This window comes from Sorex fumeus, unplaced genomic scaffold (assembly GCF_029834395.1).
Source record: "Sorex fumeus unplaced genomic scaffold, SorFum_2.1 ptg000265l, whole genome shotgun sequence".
NCBI classification, from domain to species: domain Eukaryota; kingdom Metazoa; phylum Chordata; class Mammalia; order Eulipotyphla; family Soricidae; genus Sorex; species Sorex fumeus.
In genome coordinates this window covers 27,975,171-27,990,555 of record NW_026606322.1, presented here as the reverse complement: position 1 = coordinate 27,990,555, position 15,385 = coordinate 27,975,171, and the positions used below count along the sequence as shown (strand labels likewise).

Below are 15,385 nucleotides of genomic sequence, written 5' to 3'. Positions count from 1 at the left end.
GTGGCGGGGGCTGGGGGGGAACCCCAAGTAGGACAAGAGTTCCACTGTGCCATGCTTGGAAACTTCTTTGTCTCCACTTGCTCCCCCCAACCCCCGATAATCCTGGACACCCCGCTTTTGCCTTCCTAGTCCCCAGGACCTCCAGAAACAAATCCCCAGTGAATTCCCATCCCCCACCACCCTTGTCCATTTATCTTTTAAAAGTGATTCCATACTGGTGACTGGAGAGATAGTATAACGGGGAAGGCACTTGCCTAGGATGCAGACAGCTTAGGTTCAAGTCCCCGGCACTCCATATGGTTCCCCGAGCACTGCCAGGAGTGATCCCTGAGCCAGGAGTAAGCCCTGAGCCCTGCCAGGTGTGGCCAATAATAATAATTATTATTATAATAATGATAAAATAAAAGTGATTCAGGACCGAAGAGAGACCACAGGGGCCAAGACACTAGCCTTGCACACTGCTGCCCACAATTTGATCCCCGACACCACTTAGGGTCCACCTGAGCCCACTAGGAGTGACCCCCTGAGCAGCTCAGAGCCAGGAGCAAGCCCTGAGCATCACTGAGAGTGGTCCAACCCACTCCCCTTCCCCTTACTCCCCTCCCAAAAAGCAATCCATTAGCGTTTTCATAGCCAGAGAGTATTTCTGGCAGTTGGTCCTCTGAGCTCATCTGCTGGAGCCACCTGCCACATTTGCGGCCACACCCCAGAGGGATCCTAGTTTGGATCCTCTGGGGACCAGAAATCCTTGGTCTCATTGGTTGGTTCTCTCTGAGATCCATTGCCCTGAGGTCCACCTCTCACACAAATTAAGTCTCAACCCAGTGGCCTTGCACCCAAGCCCTGGGAAGCACCGCGGCTCATCCACCACGTTTGTCTTCTTCCAGGGCTCGTCAGTCTCCTGCTCAGAATCGCCTGGGTGCTGCCGGGTAAGAGATTCCTCTCGTGGAATTACTGGTGGGTGGGATAAAGATTAGGGCCACTGTGCGCACGCAAGTCCAACACGCGGACATTCCCTGTCCAGTCCCACATCTTTCCCATCTTATTGGAATCATTTTTTTCTCCCTAAAATAATTTCTCTGGAAGGAAAGAAAGAAGAATGAGCCCATCTGTCTCCCTTATAATTGTAAGGAATCTGCATGCTGGCACCAGAGAGCTAGTACAAGGGTTCAGTCACTTGCTTTGGTAGCAGCTGTGCCTTGTTCCATCCCTGGCAAAGGGCCGGGAATATTCCCCCAAGTACCAGCGGGTGCAGCTTGAGCCCCATTGCCTCCCACAAAAAGAAATGAACACACTTTAAAATCCAGTAACATACATACAAGTGGTACTACATGGAAAGTATCATGTTAAGCAAAATGAGTCAGAAAGAGAGGGATAGACATAGAAAGATTGCATTCATCTGGGGAACATAAAGTAACAAAATAGGAGATTTACACCCAAGAATGGCTGAGATTAGTACCAGGAATTTTGCTCCATGGCTTGGAGGCCAGCCACACATGCTAGGGGAAAAGGCAGCTCAGATAGAGAAGGGAGCACCAAATAAAGGGTGTTGGGAGGATCCTCCCAGGTTGGGAGAGGCATGCTGAAAGTAGACTATAGGCCAAACATGATTGCTACCCATTGCCTCTTTTGCAAACCACAACACCCAATAGGAGAGAGAGAACAAGGGGGAATGCCCTGCCACAGAGGCAGGGTGAGATGGGGGGATGGGGGGTGGGAGGGATACTGGGATCCGTGGTGGTGGGGTATGGGCACTGGTGGAGGGATGGGTATTTGATCATTGTATAATTGAAACCCAAGCACAAAATTTGTAAGTCTACAACTGTACCTCATGGTGTCTCACTAATAAAAATTTTAAAAAATAAATAAAGTAAAGTAAAGTAAAGGTCCTCCCATTGATCATCGATTTGCTCGAGCGGGCCCAGTAACGTCTCCATTGGAGACTTTGTTGTTACTGTTTGGCCGCACGGCAGAGCCTGGCAAGCTCCCTGTGATGTATTCAAGATGCCAAACACAGTAATAAATCAATAAATAAAATAAAGTCCAGTAAAAGTCTTCAAATCCAAACCTGCTTGCTCAGCAGAATGAGGATCAGAGAGAAATACAAAGGGTTTAGGTGTATGCTTTTCACCAGGCCAACCCGGATTCCATCCCCAGCACCACATATGGTACCCTGAGCCCCGCCAGGAGTGAGATCCCTGAGCACAGAGGCAGAATCAAGTCCCGAGCATCACTGAGTGTGACCCAAAACCCAGAACAAAAAGTGTGGCAGGAGTCTGTGGGATAGGAGTAAGTTGCTAGGGGCTGAACTGCTTCTCGAGGGCTCCCGGTGGAGTCGGGGGTCTGAGTGGAGAGCAGGGCATGGCTAAAGGCCACCTGGGTTATTTCGATCCATCAAGAGTCAATACCAAATTGACCAAGTTCAGGTCTGTTGGCCTGGCACTGGGTTTCCATGCCTTGGTTTGCATGGTCTGAAAACGGACTCCTGGTCCTGAGTCATTTGAGCCCCGTGGTTGGCATCCCTCAAGCCCTTCCTTCTCGCTGATGTCCAGGCTGCAATGTCAGTGGGGGTCGGGCCTGGCGGTCCCAAGTATGTGTGGCACCGTACCTGCCACCCAGCCCAGGTCCCCAAGGTGATTGCTTGTCTTTCTTTTCCTTCTCATTCCATCCAGGCTCTCCCGAGAAGCCTTGCACTTTTAAGATGAACTTGCGCAACTCCCGGCTGATCTTATCATGGGAGTTTCAGGGCCACAAGCTCGCACCCACCCACTACACACTGTGGTACACCATCATGAGGTAGGTTTGCCAGTACCAACATCTCTTGCTAAATATGTTGGCTGTCTTCGATGCAGGACATGGGGATGCTGAGAATTGTGAAAGAATGTCTGAGCGTGTGTGTGTGATTGAACGCTCTGAAAGTCCATAAACAAAATGCTCTTCCGAGGCCTGAGTGATAGTACGGTGGGGAGGGTGTTTGTCTTGCACGCTGCCAACCCGGGTTCAATCCCCGGCATCCCATAGGGTCTCCCAAACACTGTCAGGAGTAATTCCTGAGTGCAGAGTTAGGAGGGACCCCTGAGCATTGCTGGGTGTGACCCCCCCCAAAAAAAAGAGTGATGTGGGCTGTTTGCCACCACTGTCCCCAGTGCAACTCTTCAAGGACTTTTTTCTGAGGACAAGAGTCCAGGGAACTGGCCACCCCATCGACTCAACTGCCCATCAAGAACCTGCCTGTTCTGGATCAGGACAAGGAGACCCCAAGCTGGCTGGGCCTGTGTGTAGCTCTGAGCTCCAGGCACAGACCTTGGCCTGTCTCAGAACGTTTCTCTTGGCCACTGCTGCCGAGGTCGGGTGAGTGGAAGGAGCCCTCAGCCCCATCTTCCACGGCTCATGCCCTCAGTCCCATCTTTACCCCAGTGGTGGCTGATTGGGTTTCTAGCCGAGAGGTGAAGTGATCTTGGGAGCTGCCCCAGTCCCCGGCAGTTTCTTTTCTTTTTTTTTTCCTTTTTGATTTTTATACAATTTATTTTCATAAAGTAGTTTACAATAGTTCATTACAGATAATATTCAAACACCCACCGCACCAGCGAGCATTTTCCCACCACAATAAGAGGGAAGTGTGTGACAGTGGTTCTATTTCATTCTGGAGCCATTTAAGCCCATATATAAGAGAATACAAGCAAGTATGTAAAAAACAGACAAATGTGTCCTACTTTAGGTACATCAGTGGGCTTGAGTATAAGAGGTCACATGGCTGTTAATGCCCCAGGAAATAATGCATCACTCTCTTCCGGGTGCCTTGTTTTATAGTCTGGATCTGGGCCGTTGACGAGATTATATGGTCCGGAGGCAGTTGGTGGGTGTAACTGCCAAGCTACTGGAAAACTGGGGATCTGGGTGGAGGAGGCCCAGTCCCGATCTGAGCTGTCTTGGAGATCTCAGCCCTGGGTCCCGCGTACCTGGGTTCTCTTCTGGTTCCTTCATGTGAGAGGCTTATCCAAGCATGTGGAGAGTAGCCTTGAGCATGACCGCAGCTGGGTTCTGGAGGTTTTCGGCTGCCAGGTCCCAGGCGGTTTCTCTCTGGTGCTGGCCTGGTGTGTGGCCCTCCTGCATCTCTGGACCTCAAGCTGTCAGACAGCTATGGGGTGGCTCTACAGGGTAGGTGATGCAGGATGCAGGGCTCAGGGGGAGGGAGGGAGAGAGAGAGAGAGAGAGAGAGAGAGAGAGGAGAGAGGAGGGTGGCCTCGGGTGGCAGGGAAGACAGCCCATCTAGAGACGTGGCCACGGCCACTCAGGCTTGTTCATTTCCTCAAAACACGGATATTTATTGAGCCTTCTTCCCCAACGCCTGGGGTCCAGCCTTAAGCCCAATCCCTGCCCCCCGGAGACAGGCATTATAAAAGGAGGTGGAGACCTCAGAAAACAGAGACATGAAGGGATAGCAGGTCTGTGGAATGAAATGGAAGAGCTGGGAAGGAAGCCTGGGATGGGTATGGACAGGTGGGCAGGAGCAGGGGTGGGCCACGCCTGGCAGTGCTCAGAGCTGTTTCTGGCCCTGTGCTCCAGGGAACCCCAGAGGGTGCAGGGTCAGTGGCATAGTGAGTGCCCTAACCCTTGGACTAGCTCTCTGACCAAGGGTTAGGATGTTGCATTTTTAATTTATTATCGTTGTTATTATTATTTTGTATTTTGGGGGACCACACTTGGGAGCGGTGCTCAGGCCTTACTCCTGGCTCTGAGCTCGGGAATCACTGTTTTCCTTGCATGCAGCCGACCCTGGTTCAATCCCCAGCATCCCACAGAGTCCCCAAACACCGCCAGGAGTGATTCCTGAGTGCAGAGTCAGGAGTAACCCCTGAGCAACACTGGGTGTGACCCAAAAAGCAAAAAAAAAAAAAAAAAGCAGTGTTCAGGGAATCATACAGGGTGCTATGGATCAAATCTGGGTCAGCCATGGGCAAGGCAAACCCCTCACTCCTGTATAAAAATGGCATTTTATGACAAGGTTTTTCTTTTTCTTTTCTTCTTTCTTTTTCCTTTTGGGTCACACAGGGGTTACTCCTGACTTTGCCCTCAGGATTTACTCCTGGCGGTATTCAGGGGACCCTATGGGATGCTGGGAATCAACCCGGGTTGGCCACGTGCAAGGCAAATGCCCTACCCACCGTGCTATCACTCCAGCTCCGTGATGTTTTTCTTTTCTGGTTTTGGGGACATGCCTGGCAGTGCTCAGGGCTTACTCCCAGCTCTGTGCTCAGGGACCCTCTGGGGTGCCGGGGATCAAACCAGCAAAGCACCCTACCCATTTGTCATACTCTCTCCGCGGCCCCCTGATGTCGTAAAGAAGGCGGTTAGGGGCCCCTGGAGACAGTGGAGCTGCAGAAAAGGGGGTGCTTGGCATGACCCCACTCTCCCATTTCTTTTCCTTTCAAAGCAAACACGAGGCCATGAAGCTTGTGGAGGACTGTGCAAACATCACCAGGTCGTTCTGCGACCTCACAAACGTGTGGCAAGACATGGGTGAGACCTATATCCCCATGGTGTCTCGGCTCCAAGGGAACCAGACGCAGGACAGCTGCATGAGCGACATTCGCCTGACCAGCAACAGTGAGTCTGCCGCCCCCCCCACCTCCCCTTCTCTTCCCATCACCTGCCTCCGCCTCACTTCCTCACTATAAAGCATGAGTTTGGGGGCTGGAACAATAACACAGCGGGTAGGGCGTTTGCCTTGCATATGGCTGTCCCAGGTTTGATTCCCAGCATCCTATATGGTCCCCTGAGCACCGCCAGGAGTAATTCCTGAGTTCAGAGCCAGGACTAACCCCTGTGCATCACCGGGTATGACCCAAAAAGCAAAACAAACAAAAAAACAGTGAAGCTGTAAGATGCTGGTACAGACACTTTATGAAATAGAACTCACTTGGCAGTGATGGTGAGCAGAAATCAGATGCCTGTTATTAAAAAATGCAGAAAGAAGCCCTTTAAATTTTGTGGTTGGAAGCTTGCTACAAGTTAGGGGTGGGGGGAGGGCAATTAGGACAGAGAGGGGACCACTGTGACAATGATTGTTGGAAATGATCACTCTGAACAAGAACTGAGTGTTGAAAGGAGGGAAAGGGGTATGCATAGTAATCTTTCAGTACCTGTATTGCGAACCATAAAGCTCAAAAGGAGAGAGAGAGAGAGAGAGAGAGAGAGAGAGAGAGAGGAAACTGGGGACATTGGTGGTGGGAAATATACTCTGGTGAAGGGACGGGTGTTGGAACATTGTATGACTGAAACCCAATCTTGAAAACTTTGTAACTATGTATCTCACAGTGATTCAATTAAAAAAGAGAGAAAAATATTTTGTGGGCCATGGGAGAGACTGGAGCTATAGAACAGAGAGCCTGTAGGCCATTTGCCTCACACACAGCTGACCCGGGTTGGATCCTGGCATCCCATTAAGGTCCCCCAAGCACCACCAGGAGTGATTCCTGAGTGCAAGGAGTAACCTCCGAGTATTGCTGGATGTGACCCAAAACTTCTGACTTTGTCTTCTAAACAGTGTCTTTAGAACCTCCCGAGTTTGAGATTGTGGGTTTCACCGACCACCTTAAGGTCATCATCCACATCCCACCCGGTGTCTCTGGCATTATAGAGGATTTAATGTTCAACACGCCCCTGGTCATTGAGGAGCGGTCAGAGAGGATTGTGAAGAAGGTACGTGGTCACCAGTCCCTGGGGTGTTGTGGTTGTTTTTAAGTACAGTTTAAGAATTTGTGCAGTTAGGAGGCTGGAGCTATAGCACAGCAGTGGACAGTACGGAGCCAGTGCTGGCCGTGCGGTTTTGGGCGCGGTGACAGCCAAGCCAGCCCGTGGTCCATGTGGGGATCTTGGCATGGGGTTCCAGGATTACTCCCAAAACCCAGCACTTTCCAAGGGAAGCACATGCTGCTGCCAGTTGAGCCTGGATCAGTACATGCGAGACATGTACTGCCGTACTTTCTTCTGGCCCATGCAGGATGAAATTGTGACAGGATTATCTTGCTGAAAGACTATCTTGCAAAAATGACACCATAGAGACTTTTGTCCCCTTAGTGCTACTTTTTCTCTTCCTTTGTAAAATGAACTTGCTAGACCAGATTTCATGGCTTAAAATTGCATGTGTATGTGCGTGTGTGTGTGTGTGTGTACACATACCTGTAGTTTTGTGGTGAATGACTTGTTCAAAATGAGCCTACAATGGTTTTCTTCCCAAGCCTGTGATACTGTTTATTTGTTTTGGGGGGCCGCACTCGGCAGTGCTCAGGGCTCACTCCTGGCTCTGCACTCAGGGCTCATCCCTGGTAGGGCTTGAGGAGCTATATCTATTGCAAGGGCTCGAACCTGGGTCGGGTGAGTGCATGGCAAGTACCTTTATCCTCTATACTATCTCTTCGACCTTCCCATGATAGTTCTATCCTTGTTTAAGATTTGAAGGCAGGAGGCTGGAGCGACAGTACAATGGGTAGGGTGCTTGCCTTGCACATGGCCGACCTGGGTTCAATCCCCAGCATGCACTGCCAGGAGTAATTCCTGAGTGCAGAGCCAGGAGCAATCCCTGAGCATGGCTGAGTGTGACCCAGTAAGGAAAAAAAAAATGATTTGAAGACAGGTCCCTAAAGAGACTGCCGCTGACTGAAATTCTCACCCCATCTTACTGATTTATGCTTATTTTTCACAGCATAAGCCCAAAATAAGTGGGAAAATGGCTGGAGATTTCTCTTACGTCATCGACAGGTTAATTCCGAACATGAACTACTGCATATCAGTTTATTTTGATGACAGAAATCCAGATGTGACACGAGCAATGAAATGCGCCCTCCTACCAGAAGAGAAGCCAGGTATGGCCGCTCGCTCTTGCTCAGGGAACATGCAAAGAGTCTGAAAGCTGGAGAGTTGGGAGAGCTGGGAGAGGCAAGGTCCTGGGTTTGCTTGTCACCCACTCTGATCCAATGCCATCTGATTACCACCAGATGCGCCCCTCCCAAAAGCCTTTTTTAGAAGTCTTGGCAGAAAATATGCTCTGTGTGCAAGAGGCGCAGGTTCCACCCCCAATACTAAGCACCAAATCAAGAGTAACCCCTGAACACTAGGTGTGAAAAAAAAAAAAAGAAAAAAAGAACCACAGAATTTCCAACTTTCACATGTCACAGTTGGTTTTTGTGGTATCTATCCCATGTCCTGGGCCTCACTAGCCCCACTCCCATGATTACCTCCTGTGGCAAAATTATCATCCCAGAGATACTTCAATCACTCAGAAAGTGTCAAGGGTTTGGGAAGTGTGCCAAGAACCAGTGCTTTGCAGCTGGAGCGATAGCACAGTGGGTAGGGCATTTGCCTTGCATTTGGCCAACCCAGGTTCAATTCCAAGCATCCCATATGATCCCCTGAGCAGCGCCAGGAGTAAATCCTGAGTGCAAAGCCAGGAGTAATACCTGTGCGTCACTGGGTGTGACCCAAAAAGAAAAAAATAATAGAACCGATACTTCGGTACTTGGAGTCACTGGTTACCATGATCTATGATAGCCCTTCCCCTCCCCCAGAGTACTCGCCTTCCCTTCCCTTCCCTGACTTATCTCCCCCACCCCCGCCCCGAGCCACACTTCCTACTGAAGACCAGTTCTCCTGCCCTGCATTTCTATTGCCATTGGTCATTTGGCATTCCCCTACGAGGGTTTCTGTACATCCCAAATATGAGAGACATCATTCTGAGTCTGTCCCTCTCCCTCTCACTGATTTTACCCACCAGATCCATCCACGCTGCAGCAAATTGCATGACTTTATCTTTTCTTATGGCTGAGTAGTATTCCATGGTGTGTGTGTGTGTGTGTGTGTGTGTGTGTGTGTGTGTGTGTGTGTGTGCCAGAGTTTTCTGTATCCAGTCATCCGTTCTTGGACACTTGGGTTGTCTCCATCTGTTGGCTGTTGTGAATAGTGCTGTAGTAAACATAGACGTGCAGGTGGCATTTCTGCATTGTGCTCTCGGGCACTAGGGTTATATTCCCAGGAGTGGAATTGTTGGGTCATATGGAAGCTCAGTTCCTAGTTTTGTGAGCAGTGTCAATTGCATTACAAAAGAGGCTGGATTTGTCAACATTCCCACCAGCAGTGAAAAGTGCTTGCCACAGAGGCAGCCTGTGGGTGGGAAGGAAACTGGGGACATTGGCAGGGGGTAGTGGGCACCTGTGAAGGGATTGGTGTTGGAGCAACATACGCCAGAAACTCAATCATAAATATCTTTGTAACTTTATCATTCATAGCGGCAGAGCCTGGCAAGCTACCCGTGACGAATTCAATATGCCAAACACAGTAACAACAAGTCTCACAATGGAGACGTTACTGGGCCCCGCTCGAGCAAATTGATGAACAATGGGAGGACAGTATCTGCAGTGATTCCATTTAAAAAAATTAGAAAAAAAATTTTTTTTTTTAGAAAAAATTTTTTTTAAAACTCCACCAATTGGAATAAATAGCAGTACTCCTACATTTAAAAAAAATCACCAATTGCATGAAAAGGAAACTATTTAGAGATTAAAGGATGGGGCTCTCCAAATTATAGACCTTTGGTCTATCCACAAGTGTAGCAGATCATGCTCAAAAGAAGGAAGTGTTATATTTGAAATAATAGGAGGAAATAAAGCACTTGCCTTTGGATTGGCCTGTGGAAAGACCCAACATTCTGGCTGAATAGGAAAAATATATTGGGGCTGGAGCAATAGTATAGCAGGTAGGGCATTTGCCTTGCATGCAGCTGACCCCGGTTCGATCCCCTGCATCCCATATGGTCCCCCGAGCACCACCAGGAGTATTTCCTGAGTGCAAAGCCAGGAGTAACCCCTGAGCTTCACTGGGTGTGACCCAAAAAAGCAAAAAATAAATAAATAAAATAAAATAAAAATATATTTATTTGAATTTTGAAATTTTTATTTATTATTATTGTTGGGTTTTTTTTTCACCCACACCTTAGTTCTCAGGGGCTACTCCTAGCTCTGTGCTTATGGTCAGGGGTCATTCATAGCAGTGCCAGGGACCGAAATGGCACCTCCTATATACAAAGCATACATTCAATCCTGTAAACTCTCTCACCCGTGAACTTTGAGGTCCTTATCTGAAGCCAGAGACATTCTGGGTGTGAGAATGCAAACTGAGAGATCTTACTGCTCAGAATGACCTGGTGTGGTCTAATCTATACACTGAGAGTCAGCCAGCCTACATGGTGGTTTCAGTGAGCGGATAGAGTGTGGATGGGCGGGGCTGCTGCATCCTTTACTGCAACAAGAAGGAAGGGCGTGTTTTATCTGTGTCTCACTGGGAGCCTCTACAACATTAATCTCTGTACCCACATTTTATTCAACATACCAGCAAACAGACCAAAGCGGGGGAAAACTCAATTTTTTTCCCCTCTGTCCTCACAGAATCCTTCTGGACTCGAAATGGGTGGGTTTTCTTCCCCACCTCAAACAATTCTCCCACTCGGGCTGGGTGTCCCACAGCTTTGACTCAGCCCTGACACTTGGTCCCTAACAAATGCTTCCATCCCATCCCCCAGGTTCAGGGCTCAGAACCACAGGAAGGCCCCTCACATCCATGTCAAATGTCAGTGACACGTCCATGTGGCCTCTGGGCTTCCGTGGGACCAGATATTGATGGAGATTTCACAACCCCCTCCTCAATTTTGACCATGTGTGAGGATGGTTTACGGAACTGCAGAGAATGGTTTGCTTACTGAAGGGTCCTTGTCTACTCTGAAAGGAGATGAGGCTGGAGAGATCGTCTAGTGGATAGGCCATTTGCCTTGCATGAGACCAACCCAGGTTTGATCCTCTACACCCCATAGGGTCCCCTGGGTTCACCAGGAATGATACCTGAGTGCAGAGCCAGGAGTAAGCCTAGGTGTGGCCCAATAACCAAAAAAGGAGAGAAAGAAAGAACAAACAAAAGAAAGAACAAATGAAAGAGAGAAAGAGAAAGAAAGAAAGAAAGAAAGAAAGAAAGAAAGAAAGAAAAAGAAAGAGAAGAAAGAAGGAAGGAAGGAAGGAAGGAAGGAAGGAAGGAAGGAAGGAAGGAGGAAGGAAGGAAGGAAGGAAGGAAGGAAGGAAGGAAAGAAGGAAAAGGGAAGGAAGGAAGGAAGGAAGGAAGGAAGGGGGAAGGAAGGAAGGAAGGAAGGAAGGAAGGAAGGAAGGAAGGAAGGAAGGAAGGAAGGAAGAAAGAAAGACCATAATGGAGGCTGGAGCGATAGCACAGCAGGTAGGGTGTTTGCCTTGCATGCAGCCGACTTGGGTTCGATTCCCAGCATCCCATATGGTCCCCCAAGCACCGCCAGGTGTCATTCCTGAGTGCAGAGCCAGGAGTAACCTCTGTGCATTGCCAGGTGTGACCCAAAAAGTCAAAAAACAAACAAACAAACAAAAAGAACATAATGCTGGGTGGAAGAGATGAAAGACGGGAGGATGCGAAGTGTTTTCCCCCACTCTGGCCACACCACCCTCCCCAGCACCTCCATGCATTCACCACCCCAAGAAGTCCCCTGAACCCTATTCTTGAGGGGTTTTACCCAAGGTTGCCTTACCTAGGCCAAACTAATGCAGGCCTTGTCCACTGCTAATTGAGTCCATCTCTAGTGCCTCTCCCCAGCACCAGCAAACGGGTGGGGCGGGTGGGCGGAAAGTGAAAGCAGTTACTTGCTTGGTTGCCCTGGAAACCAGCCCACAGCTCAAGGGGCTTTCCGAAAAAGTGGGGCTGGGAGGGGAGGGGCTGGTGAGTAACACAGGGCTGCGCTTGGCTTGGCTTAGAAAGTGAATTCTCAGGCTCTTGAGAACAGAGACTAAGTCCCTCTTATCCCTAGTTGCAGTTATCAGCACTAAAAGCCCGCATCCCCCACCCATCCCCTAGAGACGGGTCAGTGGGCTGAACCTCAAGTCCTTCTTGGGAGGTCCAGGTAGCAGCCATACCCCCCCTCGTGGGGTTGCCTTCTTCTGGGCTGATTCTGCTAAGAGGTGGTCACGTGACCACACTCTCAGTTCCCCCCCTTTCTGCTCCACCTTCTGGGAACACAGAGACAGGCACCTGGGGTCAGACCCTGTGTATGCAGGTGCTCTTGCTATCTGCACACACCATGCTTTATGCCATCTACAGCTCTGGGGGGCATTCACAGCATGTCTCCCCTTGTAATCCAGGCTTGTTAGCCAGACTTGGGGAACATGCAGGTTTGGGGTGTGGGAGAACCCTTGAAGACAGAGGGGCTTGGCCTCCATGGGGAGCCCCCATATGGGAGACTTTAGCCCAAGATCTAGAGACAGCCTTCCCCTGGTCAAGCCCTGAATGAATGAATGAATGAATGGGGCAGCTCTTCCCACCAGACCTGGGAGGGGCTATACACAGTCCACGCCCACTTCTGGAGCCCCTAGAGGCCTAGCGCGTTAGTCTTCTGGATAGTGGGGACCCAGCAGCCCTGCTCTGCTCACAGCAGGGGACGGAAAAACAAGATGAGAACAAGTGAACATGAGTGTCTGCCAGCGCCAGTGGGAATAAGGACTCTGGAGCTGGATTAAGCAGGATAATGTGTGAGGGGGTGGGGAAGAGGAGGGGCTTCCAAGAGAGGGTGCCAGGGTGCAATTTTAAATAAGGAAGGCAAGTGTTTTGCTTTAGATTCTCTAGAAGCAGAACCAGAAACAGGAATTCAGGTTGGGGGGTGTTGGTGAACAGGGCAGGGAGACACCAGTCAGGCCCTATAATATCACTGCTGCTCCAGACACATCGCTTGGGCAGAGAAGATGCTTTGTGTGTTTGAGACCCTGGGTTTGAACCTGGTGTCAAAAACAGGAGGAAAAAGAGAGGGAGGGAGGGAGGGAGGGAGGGAGGGAGGGAGGGAGGGAGGGAGGTGAGAAAGGGAGGAAGGGAGAGAGGGAGGGAGGAAGGAAAGAGGAAAGAAGGAGGAAGGGAGGAGTGGAGGAAAGGAGGGAGAAAAGGAAAGAGGGAGGGAGGGAGGAAAGGGAAGGAGGGAAGGAAGCAAGGAAGGAGGGAAGAAAGAGGCAGGAAGGAGGGAGGGAGAGGAGGGAGGAAAGGAAGGCCGAAGGAAGGAAGGAAGGAAGGAAGGAAGGAAGGAAGGAAGGAAGGAAGGAAGGAAATCATTTTGGTTCTGGTACATTTTTCTAGAATGTAAACTCTACAAGTAAGAATTTTGTGTCATTGTGTCATGCGATGTGCTTCGTGGCTACATCTGATTCCAGAATTTTCCTTTGAATGTTTACTGTCTTGTCACTCCTGGAGGGAATAACAACAGTGAGTTCATGGGTCCTCCCAATAGGACAGGAAGTGTGGAAGTTTCTTCCAGTCTATTCCTTTATCCAGAAAAAAGACACTGATTGATTAAAAAACAGATTTTAAAAAAGACATTAATGGAAGTTAAACACTCCATCTTCCTTTTACTTTGCTTTCCCCCTCCTGTATCTTTCTAAAGCTGTGGGCCCAGATTTACATTCATCAAAAACTTTCTAAAGTGTGGGGCCAGAGCAATAGTACAGCAGGCAGGGCATTTGCCTTGCATGCAGCTGACCCAGGTTCGATCCCCAGCATCCCATATGGTCCCCCAGCACCACCAGGAGTGATTCCTGAGTGCAGAGCCAGGAGTAACCCCTGAGTTGGATGTGACCCAAAAAGCCAAAAATTTTAAAAAAAGAACTTTCTAGAATTTATGAGAATCTGATTTCTTCTCATCTCAGGAGACCTTTCAGGGAAAGAGTCGTTTTCTGGCAGAAGGTTGAGATTTTTTTCCCACAAGATATTTTGCAAAGGGACCAGAGCGATAATAGTGGGGAGGGTGTTCACCTTGCATGTGGCCAACCTGGGTTCAATCCCAAGCACCCCAGAGAGTCTTCTAAGTCCTACCAGGAGTAATTCCTGGGTGTAGAGCTAGGAATAACCCCTGAGCATTGCTGGGTGTGGGCCAAAAAAGAAGAGAGAGAGAAGAAAAAGAAATTTTGTGGAAAAAAAAAAGGACCCCATCATATGACAGAGCAAGCCCAGAGCTCTGATGGTGAGGTGTACTCAGAACCTGGGCTCAGCTCAGAAATGATGCCTGCATGTCTTCAGAGAAATTTTCCTTTCCTACTCCACCTGCCACACATAGTAAATGGCCTACTCCTGGCTCTGCACTCAGAGTGAGCCCCCGGTGGGCTCAGGGGCCCCTATGGGGTGCTGGGGATCAAACGCAGGTCTGCTGCATTAAAGGCAAGATTCCTGCCTGCTGTATCATTAAGGCCCCTGAAGGTGGGATTTGGCTGGGAGGGGGGTGTGCGGGGCGGGGCGGGAGTGGGGTGGATAGTACAGGGGTTAAGGCACTCTCTTGAATGCAGCTACACTCAATTTTGTCCTGGCTTCCTGGGCACAAGTCATGAACACTGCAGGGTATGGCCCAAACACCCACTCCCTACAAATACTAATCGTCACTGGGGTTCTTTTTTCAGTGCTCACTTGGGGTGAAAGGTCCCGTAGTGGACAGTGTGTCCTAGGATATAATGATATAACTGGAACGCATTTTGCTTTAGGCTATGCAATTTGTTGCAGGGCTGGAGGCCAGCAGGAGAGCACGTGGCATGTATTTAACTGGGCCCTGGGTTTGATCCCAGCACAGGGGGTCGGGAGGGCGTGGAGCAGGGAGAAAAAGACATTTATGATGTTTGTATTAAAGTGGGGTGTGTGTGTGTGTGTGTGTGTGTGTGTGTGTGTGTGTGTGTGTGTGTGTGTGTGTGAGTGGGGGCACACAGGGATCAAACCAGGGTTGACCACGTGCCGGGCAGCGCCTTCACCCAGGTGCTGTCTCTCTGGCGTTTCACTGTGTCCCGGGCGGGAATGCCCGCCAGCCTTTTCCGTTTAACTCTAGTTTCTCCCCACTCTTTTGCTTGCTGCCTTCTTCTGCCACTGACTGTGCTTTTGTTCCCATCTGCACTCATTTACTGGACTGGTTTTGAAATAAAATCATTTAATTTTCCATCAACAGAGTCATCGGAACGTGGCGAGATACAACTGATTTTTATGTGTTTTACGTTTTTAATGTTGATGGCCATCCTCGGCGTGCTGACTATTCTGATACGAACGGGCTATATTTGCTTAAGAGACAATTTCCCCAAAGCTTTGGTATGTTGTTTTTGCTTTCATTTTCTATCTTTGCTTTTTTATTTTAGTTAAAGAATTTTCATTATATACTTCAGTATTTTCACAAAGGAAATTCCACTCTCTAAAAAACACAGAGTGTTTTTGTTTTTCCCTCCTGAGGTTCCTGGCTGTCCCCATAAACAGATACGGGGCATTCTGTGTTTCCTTTCCATACTTTGCCCTCCTAATTTGAATGATTGTGTACCAT

At 49.3% G+C, this 15,385-nt stretch overlaps 1 protein-coding gene across 1 annotated transcript in view; it reads left to right on the top strand.

Annotated features, from left to right (window-relative positions):
* Positions 1-15,385, top strand: part of LOC130018463 (interleukin-10 receptor subunit beta-like) — a 60,293-nt gene that overhangs the window by 17,224 nt on the left and 27,684 nt on the right. The window contains exons 3-8 of the mRNA XM_056109157.1: positions 888-929; positions 2,673-2,796; positions 5,435-5,607; positions 6,548-6,702; positions 7,706-7,865; positions 12,893-12,904. Of these exons, the coding sequence (XP_055965132.1) occupies positions 888-929; positions 2,673-2,796; positions 5,435-5,607; positions 6,548-6,702; positions 7,706-7,865; positions 12,893-12,904 (666 nt within the window). The remainder of the gene's footprint in view (positions 1-887; positions 930-2,672; positions 2,797-5,434; positions 5,608-6,547; positions 6,703-7,705; positions 7,866-12,892; positions 12,905-15,385) is intronic.